The 15,642-nt window shown below is 47.0% G+C and overlaps 1 protein-coding gene across 1 annotated transcript; it reads left to right on the forward strand.

Moving 5' to 3' along the window:
- Positions 1-10,437: 10,437 nt before the first annotated feature.
- cldn11a (claudin 11a) lies at positions 10,438-13,668 on the forward strand. The gene is made up of 3 exons (XM_084684260.1): positions 10,438-10,866; positions 11,238-11,402; positions 12,545-13,668. The coding sequence occupies exons 1-3, from the start codon at positions 10,641-10,643 to the stop codon at positions 12,799-12,801; spliced, it is 648 nt and encodes a 215-aa protein (XP_084540386.1). The 5' UTR covers positions 10,438-10,640; the 3' UTR covers positions 12,802-13,668.
- The last annotated feature ends 1,974 nt before the right edge of the window (positions 13,669-15,642 follow it).

The following is a 15,642-nucleotide window of genomic DNA, read 5'->3' on the forward strand; positions in this document are numbered from 1 at the left end:
TACGTGCACACAGACACACACACACAGAAATGGGCAGATGACCCTTGGGTAACTCTTCTTATCAGTATAAGCCCTCCCAGTCCACAGGATAAGCAGTAGGAAGTACTGGAACACGCAATTTGTATAGATTTCTAGAAAATGTACAGCTCATGATTTTGATATTTGAGCCACAAGGCTGGAGTTACAGTAAAGTAGTGTTGGCTGAGTGAGCAACCTCACTCATTGGTCAGAACCCATTTTGGAGACTCTTCCTGTTATTTGATGCTCTCCTCTGCTCTCCTGTGGAAGGGAATATGCAACGTTTTCACTGGGTACCAGACTGTGGATGAAATGGGACAACTGAAAGACGGTTTCTCAGCCACTCACAGTAAATCCACGTGTGCGGAACTCACCAAACCATCACAGTCGTTTTAAACACACAAATCCTTCTGGCTCTCACTACCCAGAGCAGCAGAGAGAGAAAGGAAGGGAAAGAGGGATAGGGAGAGGACTCAAAAAAGACAGACCTATGTGGCACTCAGACACTGGCAGGGAAACATATAAACACCCATTGTCTAGCCCCATCAAACCCTTCAGGGTATCTGCTCCACGTACAGTTGAGACTGTGTGTGTGTACTGTGTGTGTGTATTGTATGTCTGTGTGTGTATTATATGTGTGTGAGTTTACTGTTTCCTTGTGTGTGTTTACAGTATGTCTCTGTGTGTGTGTGTGTGTGTGTACTGTATATCTGTGTGTGTGTACAGTATGTCTCTGTGTGTGTGTGTGTGTGTGTGTGTGTGTGTGTGTGTGTGTGTGTGAGTGTGTGTGTACTGTCTGTGTGCGAGTGCGTGACAGAGAGAGGGAGATCACACGTGTGCTTGAGCATTTGCCTGTGTGTTGAGTGTAGTTCTCAGGGTCTGCTAAAATGAAGATAAGCCAGTTGGCCCTCTTAAGGCACGACACTAAAAGACTGTTAGGTAAAAGTAATCAGGCTGTTTGTCCCTCAGCCAGCTTGGCAAGCCTCTCTCCCCGTACAGGAAAGGATTCTCTTGTTGATGCCTTGTGCCTGTCATTATTAAAAAACTACAGTAGCAGCAGGTGTTTAATTACGAAAGACAACGTGAAGCTAACATGGCACGGCTGACACTGTTAGTCTCGCTCTTGCGCAGACTAACAACATGCTAGAGACTTTCTAGGGATGTGCTGCAAAGTATGCATTCACCCTGAACGATATGCTCTCCAGCTTCTAAGCTCTCCTTCTCTTCTCTCCTCCCCTTCACAGTCTCCAGATGTCCTCATGTGAATGCCATCAAGGTCAGTTTGAGAAGACCTTGAGATTTCCTGACTCTCCTCATCCTTCTCGCCATCCTTCATGATCTCCCTCATATCCCTGATCCTCCATCCATCATTCTCCTAACCTCCTCCACTCCATCTCTCTACTTTCCCCACCACCTCGGAATCCTTGAAAGAGAGGAGGGACAGAAATAGAGAGGAGAGAGAGAGAGAGAGAGAGAGAGAGAGAGAGGAGGGAGTGAGACAGTGTGAGAAAAAGAGAGGCAGAGAGAGAGAAATCAAGAGGGGAGAGAGACAAGAGGGAGAGTAGTCCCTACTGGTAGTGTTGACCCCTGACGACCTCGGATCCCTCTGTCACTCTTTCTTCTGCATGCTGGGCAAGTGACACCCTTCCAGGGCGAGAAGGGCTGCAGCCGAACATGTCACCTGTCCCTCCTCAGTGACTGATGTCATACTGACTTTTATATGGAATGATGCTTTAGTGAATGATGGTTATAGCCTGGAGTGAGCGAGAAAGAGATACTAAGAGAGGAGAGGGGGGGGGGGGGCGGTGCGGGATTCTGGACAGCGAGAGAGTGGAGGGTAGAGAGAAAGTGAGGGAGAGGGGTGGGGAGAGGAGAGGAGGAGATGATGTACTGTACAAGGAGAGAGAGGGGAGGGAGATACTGTACAGGGATGTAAAGGAGGGGGAGGGAGACAGAAAAGGGAGAGAGAGATAGAGGGTGAGAGAGAGAGAGAGAGAGAGAGAGAGAGAGAGAGAGAGAGAGAGAGAGAGAGAGGGAGGGAGGGAGGGAGGGAGGGAGGGAGGGAGGGAGGGAGGGAGGGAGGGAGGGAGGGAGGGAGGGAGGGAGGGAGGGAGGGAGGGAGGGAGGGAGGGACAGAGGGAGAGAGGGAGGGAATGAGAGAGAGGGAGAAAGAGGGAGAAAGAAAGAGAGAGAGAATATTTTAATATTGAGAGTGGATGTCGAGTGAACTGCAGAGCTGAGGAGAGGAGATGGATTGGAGACATGGCCTCAGAGAAGCCAGGACGGTTATTGAACCCAGAGCTCATTACAGCCCAGTTCTGTTGTTCATCCACTGAGGGCCTCTGTGAGGGGAGACAGGCACTCTGATTGGCCATTAAATCCAATCCACAGCTGGGCTAATCTGCTGTCAGATGAGACCATTAGAATTAGACTGAGAATCAGATGATATTGTGGGTACAGGAAGAGGAAAATGTGAAAGAATCCTGCTGGATGTTTTCTTGGACTGTCAGTGAGGATGTCAAACTGGACCATGGATAGAGAGGAGGAGATGGCTAGTGTGGGTGGCTTCAGAATCTACTCCTCTCACCCCCATACCCCCTAAACTAACAATATATCCCTCACTCCTCACCCCTCAACCTTCATCCCTTCTCTCCACCTCTCACCCCTTTCCTCCCATTCCACCCCTCTTCCCCTCCCACACACGCCTACAAACACAGACCCCAACACACGAGACAATGAGGTTAAAGCGTCCTTGTTTAGATGGGTTTGTTTCAGACCAGAGAGGTAAGATGAGGCCTGTAATACTTTACAAGGCAGGGCTTACTCCTCTACGCCTCATGGTTGTTTTTCCGTCTAGTCACTTCCTGTCTCAGTGGTTTAATACAGACAGATAGGGAAGACGGAGGGGACACACATGCACATCCAGCACCCTGACAGTCCCCTCGGAGGGTGACAGAGCTGGCTTTGGCGTTTCTGTGTGAGCGAGGCTTTACCCTGCTGCTTCCTGACAGGCAGTGCTAACAACGTCAACACACAATGGACGACTGGGGCTATGGCAGCCCCAACGCAGGGGAGGGGGGAGAGAGAGGGGGGAGAGAGAGGAGGGAGGGGGTGAGAGGGGGAGAGGGGGGAGGGGGGAGAGAGAGGAGGGAGGGGGTGATAAAAGGAGGGAGGATATGGGGGAGAGAAGGGGAGAGAGAGGAGGAGAGAGATAGGGGTAGGGAGGGAAGTGAGAGTTAGGGGGGAGAGAGAGGGAGGAGGGGTTAAGAGAGGGGGGAGCTGGACTGTATCGGACTGGACTGGACTAGGCTGAGCTGGGCTGGGCTGGAATATGACACTGTGGTCCAGTTTTGGCTCAGCACCAGCTGAGACCAGTCACCGCTGCAGAACTCTGCCGATGATATATGAGACAAGAGCAACAATCTCTCTACTTCTCTCTCTCTCCCACTCTCCACCCTTCTCTCTCTACCCTTCTCTCTCTATACCTATGAGGCTCTAGTGTTACATTTGTCACCAGGGGGTGCTTTTTGTATTAATTTGTAGTATATCAGTTTACTATCCTGCTTCAATGTAATCGTGTCATTTCTGTAATGGGGTGTTACTGGTTGCCATATGGCTAGTAGTTTAAACTAACCAATTAAAGGTTTTCAGAAATCTAGATCTCTTTCCTTACCTCTCTCTCATTCTCTGCCTCTCTATCTCTCTGTGTCTCCCTCTCCTCACACCATACCTTCTTCTACAGTAGATAATGCTGGGACCACCGTGTAAAAAGCAATATCTTATTCTATTCTGGGTGACAACAAGGAGAGAAGAGGAGGAGAGGAAGGAGGGATTACAGGGAGGAGCGCGATGATGAGAAATCTAATTTAAGCAGTTATAAAACGTGAGCACGAGCATGTCAGAGAGAAGCTTTATGGATGGTCGGATGGATGGTTGGATGAGTGGATGGATGGAGTGACTGACTGACGGATGGATGGACTGATCTTAGAGGGTAAAAAGTCTGCCTCACGTAAGAGGGGAAAATAAATGGATTCGTAATGAGAGAGAAAGATACAGGGAAAGAGATAACTAAATAGAAAAAGATTATAGCGATTACATAAAATTAAAGGGAACAGCATGGTTCCAGAGAAAGATATGCTGAGATGGAGTTAATGAACTGAACGTGCAGGATATCCTACAGGCTCCATCGACCACTGTGCTGAGAGCTGACAATCATCACAGCTTCAGCCTGAATGAAATGCACAGTCTGGGTACAAGAAATCAGATGAGCCCTCCTCCACCTCCCGGCCCAAAGAGTTGAGGGGAGAGACAGGTAGCATGGAGACCATTGTCCTGGAGACCAACCCTGGTTCTGATTGGCTGCACTGCTGTTTGCTCCATCATTTTGATAACTTCAATCATTTGTCGTTAAGATTAACAACGGTGGGCGGAGCACCACAAGGAAGGGTTGCCAGGCAACGAAACAGTGGTCACAGTTCTTAGTTGGTTTTAAGTCTGTGTAAATAATCCTAAAGAAATTAACTTAATACAAAGAACAAATGGATCATATATGCTATATATACAAGATGTGTTCACAGTAGGTATTACAGGATTGTAATGCTTTGTAGTATTGTGGCAGGTTTTGAATCCCTTCTTGTCTATAAGCTGGTACAACAGTCACAATAGGGCGCTCCATGAAAGTCCTCTATATTTACTTATTCATAATGTTTATTTATTTAGGGTCGAGACTTGCTTTTGACCTGTTTTTGTTACTTCAGCTAGTTTTTGCTGCTGATGAAATTTCCTCTGGAGGATCTAAAAAGTTGTTATTTTCTTTTTTGTTTCTTCTGTATATATATATACTGTATATCTACGTACTGTATCTACCTAACTTTCTCTCTCTCTCTCTCTAGTCCTCTTTGAGTTTGGGCTGGGCACCAGCATAAATCTATTCAATGACGTTAATGTACAGAAGAGTACACACACACACAGACAAACAGACAGTATATTTACAGTAGTGTTACACTCCTGGTCCTGCTCCTTACTCCAGAAGTGCCAGACACAAGCATAGATCATTCTCTCCATTTCTCTTGCTAGTCCACGGCCGTCCCTATCCTCTCCCCCGCCCTCTCTCTTTCTCTCTCTCTCCTTCTCTTTCTCTCTCTCTCCTTCTCTTTCTCTCTCTCTCCTTCTCTTTCTCTCTTCACCCTCCCCTCTCCACCTTTCTTGTTGTTCCACTAAAACCCATGTCGGACCGCCGCCTCTCACTCTCCTGCTTTCTCGCTCCATCTCTCTCTGTCCCTCCATACCTCCCTCTCTCCACCTCTCTCTTTGTCCCAGAAAGACCTATGGGGAGAAACAAGTGCGAGGGGCGTGTTTCTCCATCTCCCCAGTGGCGAGGCTGGGCCAAGCGGTCGTTAGCGCCAGCAGTGATGTATCATAGGTAATCGCTAACGCAGTTTGTTGTGATTAATTGATACCAATCGCAAACACGATTTGCAGTGATGGATCTCAACTGCAGCTCCGACACACAGGGAGAGAAGACCAGACACAAAGATCTGAGGGGGGCCCTCAAACCTCCAAGCTGTTCCATCTGGAGGGACAGCAGCAGACAAGGAGAAGGAAGGAGAGGCGAACAGCAGAGATTGAGGAGAGCAGAGGGAAGGAAAGGCGAGTAGAGGGGAAGAATAGAGGAGAGAAGAAGAGAAGAAGCGATGACAAGAATAGAGAAGGGCTGGAAGAGGAAAGGAGAAGAGAAGCATCCCTCTTTGTTTGTTGATGAAGACGGTGACAGTTTTAGGTGGGGACTTTGTAATCGATTGTTTGCAGGGAACAACTTCAAACTGCGAGTGACTTCCCTTGAGTCTTCATGTCCCCCACAGGAGAGAGGAGAGACAGGGTGTCTGTCATGATTGGCTAGTTTCCAGAGCAGTCCTGAAGGTGTCCTCTCTGGTTCTGGACCATCAGTCATTGCTCCACTTGCTCTTCACAGATAGACAGTCACAGAGACCACTTTTCCTCCTCTCGTTAATCCCGCTACACCTCCTCTTCCTGTCAATCATCCTGCTCACACTTCTTCTCCTGTTCCCCCTACTCTTCCTGCTCTGGCTTCTCCTCCTGCTAATCCTTCTCCTCCTTCTCCTCCTCCTTTCCCCCCCCTCCTCCCCCTCCTTCTCGGTCTTGTCCTAGTCCCACTGCTCCTAATCCTACTCCTCCTGTTCCCAGACTCTCAGCTGAGTGACAGTGCCCTCACTGAGGGATGTGGTAGTCTCTCTTCCCTGATCTAACGAACGCCCCCCCCCCCTCCCCACTCACCCCCCCCCCAAGCACAAAACCCCAAAGGAGAACCAAAATCCCATCATCTCTCTCTGTCACCACGGCGTCCCTCCACATTAGCATAATATTCCCATGCCCATGCTTCCTCACTCCGCCTGTATCAGACAAACTATGCCGGGAATTATAGAGACATCCTTCTCGTTCTCTTAGGTTTTAAATATATATTTGCGTATATAGCTCTTTCTTTCTCTTTTTCTCTTTTCTCTCTCTCTCTCTCTCTCTCTCTCTCTCTCTCTCTCTCTCTCTCTCTCTCTCTCTCTCTCTCTCTCTCTCTCTCTCTCTTCCCTTGCTTTCCATCTCCCTAAGCAACATCTGTGTCTCTTCTGTGCCTGTTCTCCAGAGCTGGCTCCTCCATTAGATTAATGAAATGAGTGAGGAGACAAAAAACGAGAGACACAGAGAGAGAAACAGACAGAGAGATGCAGAGAGACAGACAAAGATAGAGTAATGAAGCACGGAGACAGTAGGAGATAGAGAGTATTACAGAGGACGCCAGAGAGAGAGAGTTAGGAGCAGCGGAGCGTCATAGTGTGTGTTTACAAGGCTGGGTGGTCACAGCTACTTATCAACATGATGGAGATGTGTTCAGATGTTCCAGATGGAACCACATGAGTTGAGGGAGGGATGGATGTTAGAATGGGAATGGACTAGGAGGGGATGTGAAATCTAGACATGGAAAGGGGCTCAGTTCCACACCTCCATCCATCACCATGGAGGCTTGATGACATCCCCTCTTAGATTTGTGAATTGTTAATTAATCTCTTATGACAGAGTTGGTATCATCTACACGTCGATTCATCTATTACAGCCAGAGGTATGGCAGGAATTGAGGACCCCATGTAAAAATATGCACCCTTCAATTAATTTAAATTGCTGGTGCCTGTTTGGCTTCGGTTATCAAGTCTTATCAGGGCGTCATTTAAGATGGGGGTCGTGGAGTCACTGCTCATCTTGCTCCTATCATATCACAGCCCCGCCGTATGTTGCAGATGGAAATGAATGGCGGAGGTGATCTTCCATTTACAGTTTTGTTCCACTTGCTTAAGCACAATTTTGAAAACAGGGCTCCCTTTGTCAAAACACAACACACGATTCACACAACTAGACACACAAGTAGCAGAACACCTCCAATCTTTTGCAAAATGAAACACTTCGCTCAAAACTATACAATCATGTATAAAAACCCATTTCTGTCACCGAATGCCACACACATGGTTCATAAAATGTGACTTTGTTTGAACCAGTTACACACCGTAGTGCAAAATGTAAAGCACTTTTACACTAACTATTCTTTTCTAATGATATAACCTGCTTGATTTTGTCAGAGAGACTGCCCTCCTTTCAGTCACCACTGCCCTCCAGTCTGCCAGAGCGGCTTCGAGGTCATCCGTCATCATTCTGCTGGACCTTTCTGCAGTGTTTGATATGGTTAACCACCAGATCCTGCTCTCCAGACTTTCTGAGATGGGCATCACTGGCACTGCACTCCAGTGGATCTCATCCTACCTGTCGGGAAGATCCTACCAGGTCTCCTGGGGAGGCAAACTGTCAGGCCCTCGCCAGCTCTCCACTGGTGTCCCACAGGGCTCCGTCCTTGGACCCCTCCTCTTCTCTCTGTACACCACCTCACTTGGAACAATCATCATGGCTTCTCCTACCACTGCTACGCTGACGACACCCAGCTGTACCTGTCGTTCCCCCCGACCGATCCGGGGATCTCAGCTAGGATTGAGGCCTCCCTCCAGACATCTCCGCCTGGATGACCGAGCACCACCTCCAGCTGAACCTTGCCAAAACTGAACTTCTCATCATCCCGGCTAAACCCTCCATCTCCCACGACCTCTCAATCACCCTGGGATCTGCGACGGTGACCCCCTCATCCTCTGCCAGGAACTTTGGAGTTACCATGGATGACGAGCTCTCCCTCACGGCCCACATTGCTGCGGTCTCCCGGTCGTGTAGATTCACCCTCTACAACATCCGGAAGATCAGGAGATACCTGTCTGAACACTCCACCCAGCTGCTAGTCCAAGCACTTGTCCTCTCCAAGTTGGACTACTGCAACTCGCTGCTCGCCGGTCTCCCAGCATGCGCAACCCGCCCTCTTCAGAGCATTCAGAACGCGGCGGCCCGCCTGGTCTACAACCTACCCAGGCGCTCCCACGTTACCCCGCTCCTCATCTCCCTCCACTGGCTACCCATAACGGCCCGCATCAGATTTAAGACCCTGGTACTGACCTTCCGTGCAGTGAACGGGACTGCACCCGACTACATCAAGTCTCTCCTGCAACCGTACACCCCCACCCGCCACCTACGGTCTTCTTCAGACAACCGCCTGGTGGTCCCACCGCTCAAAACCGCCCGGTCCCAACACAAGCTCTTCTCCTGCCTGGCCCCTCAGTGGTGGAATCAACTCCCCACCTCCATCAGAGACACAGACTGTCTCTCCACCTTCAAGAGAAGGCTCAAGACGCACTTGTTTCGGGAGTACAACGGTACTTAGGAATGGTTTGCTCAACCCAATGCTAGTTTCCTCAAGGATCTGAATGACTTGCTTAGACTGTTGCTCTTGTTGGTTAGTGGTAGCTGATTTAAACTGTTGTATTCTATTTTAGTTCATCCTATTTTTATATTGCTTTCCTACAGGTACACTTGTACTTAGAGATTCGTGTTGTTTAATTGTAACTTGCTTAACTACATGCTCTTACGGTTTCTTCCCTTTAGCACTTATTTTTTGGTTGTTCACAATGTGTACTTCTTGTTTTGGCTAACCGCAATGCTTTGGGGCTATCTTGTTGTTATTATCAGTGACCTATGCACTTTGTAAAGCTCTCTCTTGGAAGTCGCTTTGGATAAAAGCGTCTGCTAAATGAATAAATGTAAATGTAGATATTGTTCCAGTAGAGTACGTACAAGTACATGAATATGTTGACCAAACACAACACACAAGACCAGTACTGCACACTGATGAAAATATGTACTGTACTCTCCACATTATCTACGTAAAGGTTGCATTTTGTGCAGAAAATCTGAACATATTTGAAATCAAATACTTTACGTAGTAGGCTACATAGTAGTCTGTAAACACAGCAAATACATTTGTGGAGACAAAAGACAGAATACAGCAAATGAAATACAGTACATTATTCAATCATGGACTGCAGTGAATAAGTACAATAAAAATTACTGATGTAGTTCATATAGCTGTAGCTACATTTTACTGTACTGTAGACAGTACATAATAGTAGTTTTCACCTGTGCTCTTGTCGAAATGTCGAAATTACTGTTGCAACAGTATATCTCCTGAGGTGTGTTATGTGACATTTTTGTGTCTAAGCAATTGGAAAAAACTGTAAAGACTGCCACGATGCCAGTGCCACCCGAAAATTAAATATGTAATCTTATGACTCACTCTAGTGGCCGCAGGGAGAACCGCATCATTGTGGCGTCATTAGTGATAAATGTGCAAACAGATTGTAATCATGAACCTTGGTGTTATGAAGTATATGAAGTTATAAAATATATCTAAATTGGTCGAAATATAGATTCAGGGTTTCCGGAGTGGATCGAGCCTTAAATTACAGTAATAGCGAGAACGGATTAAATCATCAGGCTAATCCAGGGCTCTCAAATTGTATAACACATTTAGCGTGAGTTTACCATTCCTGTCAACTTTTGGGTACAACTGCGTTTGGAGTTGGAGGGGGGTGGGAGCGGTTGCTGGTGTTTCTGATTGGCTGGTAGGTGGCATTCAACTGCATAACTCCAGACAGCTCTCAACTCGACAGAAAACTTACCTCCGTATGCCTGCTCCTCGTTTATTAATTGTGTAGCGGGACATGGTATCCCTTAAAACAATATAAGGTGTTAAATTTGATCGTGTGAAATTGTTGACTCACCTCCACAAGCCAACAGGTGGCAGTAATGTTCTATAATGAGAGAAGAGTCGGGCCAGAGGCATGGACAGGGCAAAGGAGGAGATAATACATTTTTCGTTTTTATTTCCAAGCATCCCATTGGTTGGACGTTTTTGGGTGGTCTTCCTCCAAAATAACTTTTCCATATAAAACCCATGTAGAAGCACTTCTCTCATTCTTAAGAAGTTGCGTTTTCCACAAACTGAAGGAATTATTGTATTGAGAGATCATTTTCAGATTGGATTAACACTTTTGGAATATCATCACTAAAATCAATACTGCCTTTTACAGCATACTCTGCCAAAACGCAGTCAACTGATCTACATGAACTAGTATTTGGTGCTTTTGGGGGATTCTTTTTTCATACTTTAAACCGGGATTATTTGACTCATGGCGAACTCCTGTCTTCAGATGTGCGGTTTTCTGCTCAGCTTCGTTGGCTGGGTGGGCATCCTGATCGCCACGGCCACCAACGACTGGGTGGTGACGTGTAAATACGGCATGAACACCTGTAAGAAGATGGACGAGTTGGGAGCCAAAGGCCTATGGGCCGAGTGCGTCATCTCCACAGCCCTGTACCACTGTATATCTCTGACCCAAATCCTGGAGCTGCCAGGTAAACCTAGACTAGAAACTTCTCTTCTTGTCCTCTTTAGTCTTCTCTTCCAGTAATTTATTTAAACATCTTGTGTAGGAGAAATGTTTCTGCACTGTAACAAATTTGTTTTTATTTTTTGTGTGTTGTCAAAAATCGTTTATCTTTATCAATAAAAGAGAAACTAGTAGCTGGAAGCTTCTCTCTCCTCTCCACAGAAATTAACATTGTATTTTACCACTTTAAAGAAATTGCCCTAACTCTTTCAGTGTATTTGTGTGTATGTGTTTGTCTGTCTGTGTGTGCATGTGTGTGTATATGAATGTGTTTCTGTGTATATGTGTGTGTGTGTCTGTGTAAAAATGTGTGTGTGTGTTTATGTGTGTGTTCAGCATACATCCAGACGTCGAGAGCTCTGATGATCACGGGCTCTATCCTGGGTCTGCCCGCGGTGGGTCTTGTCCTCATGTCCATGCCCTGCATCAACCTAGGCGGAGAGCCGGAGAGCGCTAAGAACAAGCGCTCTGTCCTGGGGGGCGTCCTGCTGCTCCTCGTAGGTAAGACACTGAAACCCTCCACCCACTTACAGCTGACCCCCTCAGCTTAGCTACTGAACTAGGCAACTGACCCCTCAGCCTAGCTACTAAACCAGGTAACTGATCCCATAACCTTGCTTCCAACTAAACTAAACTTGTTAGTGGACCAAACAGCCTAACAATTCTGGAGACGAGACCCACAACTTGTTGAAACTATTTTGCCCTCCACACAATATTGCACACTCAAAACTTAACTCCACACTGATGTAATACTTTGCACTCTGTTCCGTGTATGTATATAAATTGTTCATAATATGAACCTAATCTAGGTTAGTTAGCCGTTGGATGAGTGTTAACCTCCCAGACAGGAAACCGACACCTCATGCCCAGCCCATGAACCAGCACTACCTTGCTGAAACCCTGGACCCCCAGCTCTAGTCCTTATGAGGCGCTGAGAGCAGAGGATACAAAAAATAACTGTCTTCCTCCCTAGAGTGTTTGGAAAAACACATAAACACAGTGTACACTCACACACACACACACACACTCACACACACACACACACACACACAGTTCCTGTCAGTGGATCCTCCCCACCCTCTGAGTCCAGTGTGCATTCCTCCCCTCCCACCTCCTCCACACCCTCTCTGTTCTCGTTCACAGTGGAACTTCAGCTGTTGCCCTACCCCTCTGCTAGCGTGTGTGTGTGCGTGTGTGACAGGGTGTGTGTGTGCATGTGTGCGCGTTATTTATATCTGACTTTTTTCCAACATCTATAGCCCACACACTGGCCATGAAAAAACAACGTAAAAAAAGTGTGACACGTTTCTATCTATATCCTCTCCATTTGTATTTACTTCACAGTGGGAAACACAAAATGCAAAGACTGTTTGATTCGATGTGATTGTGTGAGAATTTGTTAGTGTCTGTGTGTACAGTGCATTTTATGTTTTTTTTTCTTTCTCTCTCTCTCTCTCTCTCTCTCTCTCTCTCTCTCTTTCTCTCTCTCTCTCTCTCTCTCTCTCTCTCTCTCTCTCTCTCTCTCTCTCTCTCTCTCTCTCTCTCTCTCCCTCATCATGTGTGTGCATGTCTGCAAATGCTTGGTGTAGGTGTGCTCTAACCATGCACCCCCCTCTTTACCCCCCCCCCCCCCACCCCCCCAGCCATGTGTGGGATCATATCGACCGTGTGGTTCCCCATCGGAGCCCACCAGGAGCAGGGCCTCATGTCGTTCGGCTTCTCCCTGTACGCCGGCTGGGTGGGGGCTGCCCTCTGCCTGCTGGGGGGCTCCCTCCTCACCTGCTGCTCCTCAGAGTCCCAGCACCCCTACCAGGACAACGGACCTTTCTACTACTCTAAACACGGGGGGCCAAACCAGCCCCCCCCCTCCTCCAACCATGCCAAGAGTGCCCACGTCTGAGGTTGAGGCCGACGACAAGCCTAGCCAACTAGCCAAGACACACACACACACACACACTTATTTGGGAAGCTCTATTTCAAACCACAATGGATGGTTTTTGTACAGCTGAGCTAATCTCCCAGCATCCTTTGCAGGGGGGTGGGGCACAGACTCAACCCCAGGTTAAGTAATTAGATAGGCGTCCGAGGTGACGCCTGCAGACAAACCAGGGGTCCTACCAACATGCCCTGCCCTGCTGGACTTTTTAACTGAGCTTTGTTTTTAATCGTTTTTTCTTCAATTTTATATTCTTCAATGTTAATGTGCATTTTTTTCAACATAAAGATGTGTACCTTTTACTTTGGGGTTCGTTAAGTGTAATGAATCGGTTATATTTCTTTGAGCATTTCACAATTGTGTAAATAGGACAGGATCATTAGAAACTGAATCAGACCCCAGACATGCTAAAGCTTATAAAATGCTAGCACTCTGTGACACCACATTTTAGTTCACCATCCTGGCAGTGGATATGAACCACATGCCAATATGTCTTCAATCAGATTGGACCAGCCTATCAGGCAGAGTTGGCTTAGGTGTGGATGTCTGAGTATTCACCGGGGAGGGAAACCATTCTGTCTCATCTGGCTAACCAGAAACAGGGTCCTGACCTTGACCGATTTGTACACAAGCCTGGCCCTTGGTCCCGCTGGTGCTCAGAGACCATAGCACCTCTCTGCGTCAGCTATCATCTCTGGAACTCTGCAGTCTTAGCCTCAGTTATTTATTATGATCTGCGTGATCAATGTCGTTCCAGTGTTGTTCCATTCTTGTTCCGTTGACGTACTGTTGTTTGGTTTGATGTAATAAAGATGAGAATTCCGACATAAAGACAGGCGTGCGTGTGTTCAGTGTTTGTGGAAACAGAGGTACTACTTGGTGAAGATTGAAAAGAAAAGGATAAGATCATCTGCCAGTTTCTATCTCTTGCTCTCTCCACTCAATTTTCCTCCCTCTGTCCCTTCATCTATGTCCATCTCTATTTCTCCTTCCTCCCTTCTCCCTCTTTCTCTGGCGAATTTAAATTTGACCCACATACACAGGAAGTTGAGGTGTGTGTGTGGGGGGGGGGGTCATGTACTCTGTAATCCTGGGCTGTGCTCTGCTCAGTCCATCTGGCTCCAGGACCTGTCGGTTATCTCTCTGTAGATAAAGGATGGTGACGTGGACAAGTGTGCGTTTGTTTTTAACGAGCTGTGGCACAGCCACCTCTGTGTGTGTGTGTGTGAGAGAGAGAATCAGATAGCAGCCAATGCATCATTACCAGAATGTTCTCTCAGTGTCCTTGTGCTGGATACACCAGAACAGAAGATTATGTCCCCTAACAACACAGTCACACGCTGTCCTGCTCATATTCCTCCCTACGCACTCCCAGTCTCATTTTCCCTCTTGAAATGTGTGCTAATGTGTGAGTGTATTGTGTGAGTCTTTGTGTGTATTCTGTACGTGTGTATGCGAGTGTGTTCAAATCCCTGAGTCAATTAATCAGCCACAGCAAGGTAAAACAGGAGTCCTTAGTTTGGTATTTGCAATAAATATAACTTTCATTTTTGCATGGAAGGCAATATCAACAACGCAGCAGAGAAGTGCACCAAGGAGCAGAGAATCAGACACAAGGAGGAAACCATAGAAAACATCAACATAACAAATCCCAACTACATCATACAACTTTGTACTCAAATATACAGAGGAGAAAGGAACATCCAGGCAGCAAAGAGAGCCAGCATCAACATGGCTGACAAGCTGGACACCCTGACACACCAGGCCTGGACACAAGCACAGGGGAAGCATGGCGACACCATCTCCCAAGACTAAAGTAACAAATAGTAGCGGGCTTTAAAAGCAATAGTGGCAACATTTGTTATTGTCAGTTGGATAATGTCTTTTTTTTTGTCGAGTTATAATAAAATAGTTTTTTTATATACCTAAAGTAGTCCGCCCTAATTTCTAGACAGTTTAATAGAGTAGAATAAATGGTCTTGGATCCCAAAAAAGAAAAGAAAACATCTTAAACTGAGCCTTATCCTTCTAGGTAGATGGAAGTTGTTAAAAAATATACACCTTCCTGTCACACTTCCCTGTGGTTGATGCCAACACAGGAAGGGAAACAGCAGGTGAGGCTCCGCCTTTCCCGTTTTGAACGCGTGAGGTTGGGAGACAGCTATGGAAAAATCCTTCTTTGTTAAAGTGTTTCTTCGGTTTCACCGTCTTCTATCTATGCTGTCAGGCATCCGTCACAGGAGTGTCTACTGGGTCAGATTAGGTTTGCTGGGCCTGCTTCTTCAACTACTACAGAAAACACCCAGAGGTTAACTTAGTCAGCTAAAGGATCACGCAAATGGTCTGGATCATGAACATACGGAATCTAGCGCCTTACCAGGGGTCATGAAGGGTTAACCGTAACTCACTGTTGCTCTGTAACCCGCTCAGGTCAGTGGCTGCTCTGTTCTCATGGTGCTCGTCTTTGAGAAAGTAAACGATGGTTGTGGGACTTTGGCTTGCTTTGTAAACAGAGGCTGTGGTAGAGGAGGTTGGGGTGGGGGGTTGATGGTAATGGAGTCACCCCCCAGACCACCCTCACCCCCTCCTCGAGGCTTGCTACATGTATCACTCTGTCCAACATGCACCTGGGTACTCTAGACGTAGACGTGGACCTGGTTAAAGCACAGCGTTTTGGGTTGCTTCAATAGGGCTAGGCTTTAGCTCAGAGATTGAATTCGGTTTGGAGCTGTCCGTGCAACTTTTTTTTCATGTCTGGTAAGCTGCACCAACTGTACCCTCGTGTCACACGTTCATTAGGCACCC

This window comes from Hypomesus nipponensis, chromosome 3, assembly GCF_054491055.1.
Source record: "Hypomesus nipponensis isolate SF chromosome 3, ASM5449105v1, whole genome shotgun sequence".
Classification (NCBI taxonomy): domain Eukaryota; kingdom Metazoa; phylum Chordata; class Actinopteri; order Osmeriformes; family Osmeridae; genus Hypomesus; species Hypomesus nipponensis.

Bases quoted from the DNA above. Each gene is read 5' to 3' on its own strand.
- cldn11a (XM_084684260.1), top strand. From the start codon at position 10,641: ATGGCGAACTCCTGTCTTCAGATGTGCGGTTTTCTGCTCAGCTTCGTT. The intron at 10,867-11,237 runs GTAAACCTAGAC...GTGTGTGTTCAG, and splicing joins CCAAATCCTGGAGCTGCCAG to CATACATCCAGACGTCGAGA. The intron at 11,403-12,544 runs GTAAGACACTGA...CCACCCCCCCAG, and splicing joins CGTCCTGCTGCTCCTCGTAG to CCATGTGTGGGATCATATCG.